Consider the following 1974-nt stretch of genomic DNA (forward strand, 5'->3'; position numbering starts at 1 on the left):
CTAAACTTTATGTCTTAAATATCAATATTTATAATTTTCTGCATGAACGGCGTTCAAGTATATTCCAACAAAATCCAATTAAAAGCAGCCTACATTTCATGTGGTGTGGGCTCTCCCTATTATTGCATATCAAGTCATATGACCAAAGTGACCTTTACTAAAGGGTTAATGGCTTTCCGAAAATGGTTCTTTTTCTAACTTGTGGTAATCACTTATCATTTACCAGTTACGAAAAGATGCAAACCATAGCAAATCAATTGTTCTCTTAGAAGTATTTTTGTTTCCCTTAGAATAGAAAATATGTTTAGATTTGGAAACCTTTGCTCCAAGAAGGACTAATCAAAGTGTTAGTAATATTTAACTCAATAGAAATTGATCGTATAGATGAATTTTATTTGTAATTAATGTTAAGAATTAGAATCTAAACTTCTCATTTACAGCAAATAGTTACATAAAAAAAAAGTATTAGTAATAATATTAGAACTGATTCTCTCTTGAATAACGTTTGATTAGGGAGTGGATCCTCTCATGTGAAAAAGTGATCATGTTTTGATAAGAAAGAGAAAAATGTATAATTTTTAAATGAGTGGTTATAATCAAATAACATGACCACATGACTACTTTTTCACATGAGATGATCCACTCCCGTTTGATTATGAGAATCATTCTAAATTTCAAATTATGTATTAATACTAATTAAATGATCAATTGCTTTCATAGTCAATAGACACTTACTTTGGCGTGTAAGGTTGGTGAATATTGAATGATAATTAATACAAGGGCAGAATAGTAAGTAAACAAATTATATTATGTGGAGTGTGTCCAGCTTGATTCCAACCGCGTACAGTACAACCGTGTCCCTAACGAGTTGGCAGTTTGTCCTTGACACCGCCCACAGTTCACATCTGATGTGTTGAATTAAACTTGAAAAAAAAAGTGAAAACTAACATCTGTCTCTTTCTCCAACCACGCTACGCGTCCAAAATTCCCAATACTATATATGTAAAGAGCAACCACCATCTTCCATCATCAGCATTTATCACATTACTTGCTTTACATACTACAAGTACAACACTCCTCCTCACATTTGTTACAACAACATTAAATCAAGCATATTTGGCATTCAGTAACAGATAACATCATGTCTTTGAAGAACCGTGGCGGCGTTGGTCATAGAGCATGGAACCTCCTGCGGCTCTCATTGCTGTGGGCACGTAAAGGTGGGGTGTTCAGACGCAAGCTGGCTATGGAGCTGCGTCTAGTACCAAAGTACTTGAAGCGCCTTGGCCACACAACCCCACCTAGCCAGATTCACTACTTTGAGCGCGAGCTCTCATTCGACGAGACTCCCATCTTCCATGTCAAGATGTCCCGTCCATCTTCTATGCGCTTCCACTTGCCTCACATTCCATGTATAAACCCACATGTTGATTTTGACTATGATTTTAATGATGACGACGACAATATTGTTGAATATGGCAACGGGAGAAAGAGTGCCCTTATGGATGCAGGAGACCAAGACGAAGAAGTTTATTATGGTTATGAAGGAGGATGCCAAGAGATGGCTTCCGATGAAGATGCACAAGGAATAGATAAGCGAGCCGAGGAGTTCATTGCTCAATTCTATCAGCAAATGAAGCTCCAACGTCAAATTTCTCTTCTACAGTACAACGAAACAACCAACAGAAACAGAAGTTGAACATGCTTCTTATAGTGCGGATTCACTTTCTTTTATTTTCTGCATGTCAACCTCAATTTTCCTTCTCTTTTAATTTGAGTTTTGATGCTATGGTCGATGGTAGAACTTTTTAGTTTCATGAATTATCAAATACAGAGTGAGAAATCTATACATGTACTGCGGGATGTTGTAATTACCGGGAGCTACCCACTAGTTCTATTATTTACATATTTCTTACTATCCATTGTTTAAAAGAAGAGGTTTATACTTTTTATGCAACATCTGATGAAAATTTT

The 1974-nt window shown here is 36.2% G+C and overlaps 1 protein-coding gene across 1 annotated transcript; it reads left to right on the forward strand.

Moving 5' to 3' along the window:
• Positions 1-1141: 1141 nt before the first annotated feature.
• LOC133285214 (uncharacterized) lies at positions 1142-1699 on the forward strand. Its single transcript, XM_061482402.1, has one exon. It carries the CDS (start codon positions 1142-1144, stop codon positions 1697-1699), a length of 558 nt encoding a protein of 185 aa, XP_061338386.1.
• Positions 1700-1974: the final 275 nt, after the last annotated feature.

The sequence above is a fragment of the Gastrolobium bilobum genome, unplaced genomic scaffold, assembly GCF_033153095.1.
Source record: "Gastrolobium bilobum isolate Gb01-03AN ecotype WA unplaced genomic scaffold, APGP_CSIRO_Gbil_v1 utg12170, whole genome shotgun sequence".
Lineage (NCBI taxonomy): Eukaryota > Viridiplantae > Streptophyta > Magnoliopsida > Fabales > Fabaceae > Gastrolobium > Gastrolobium bilobum.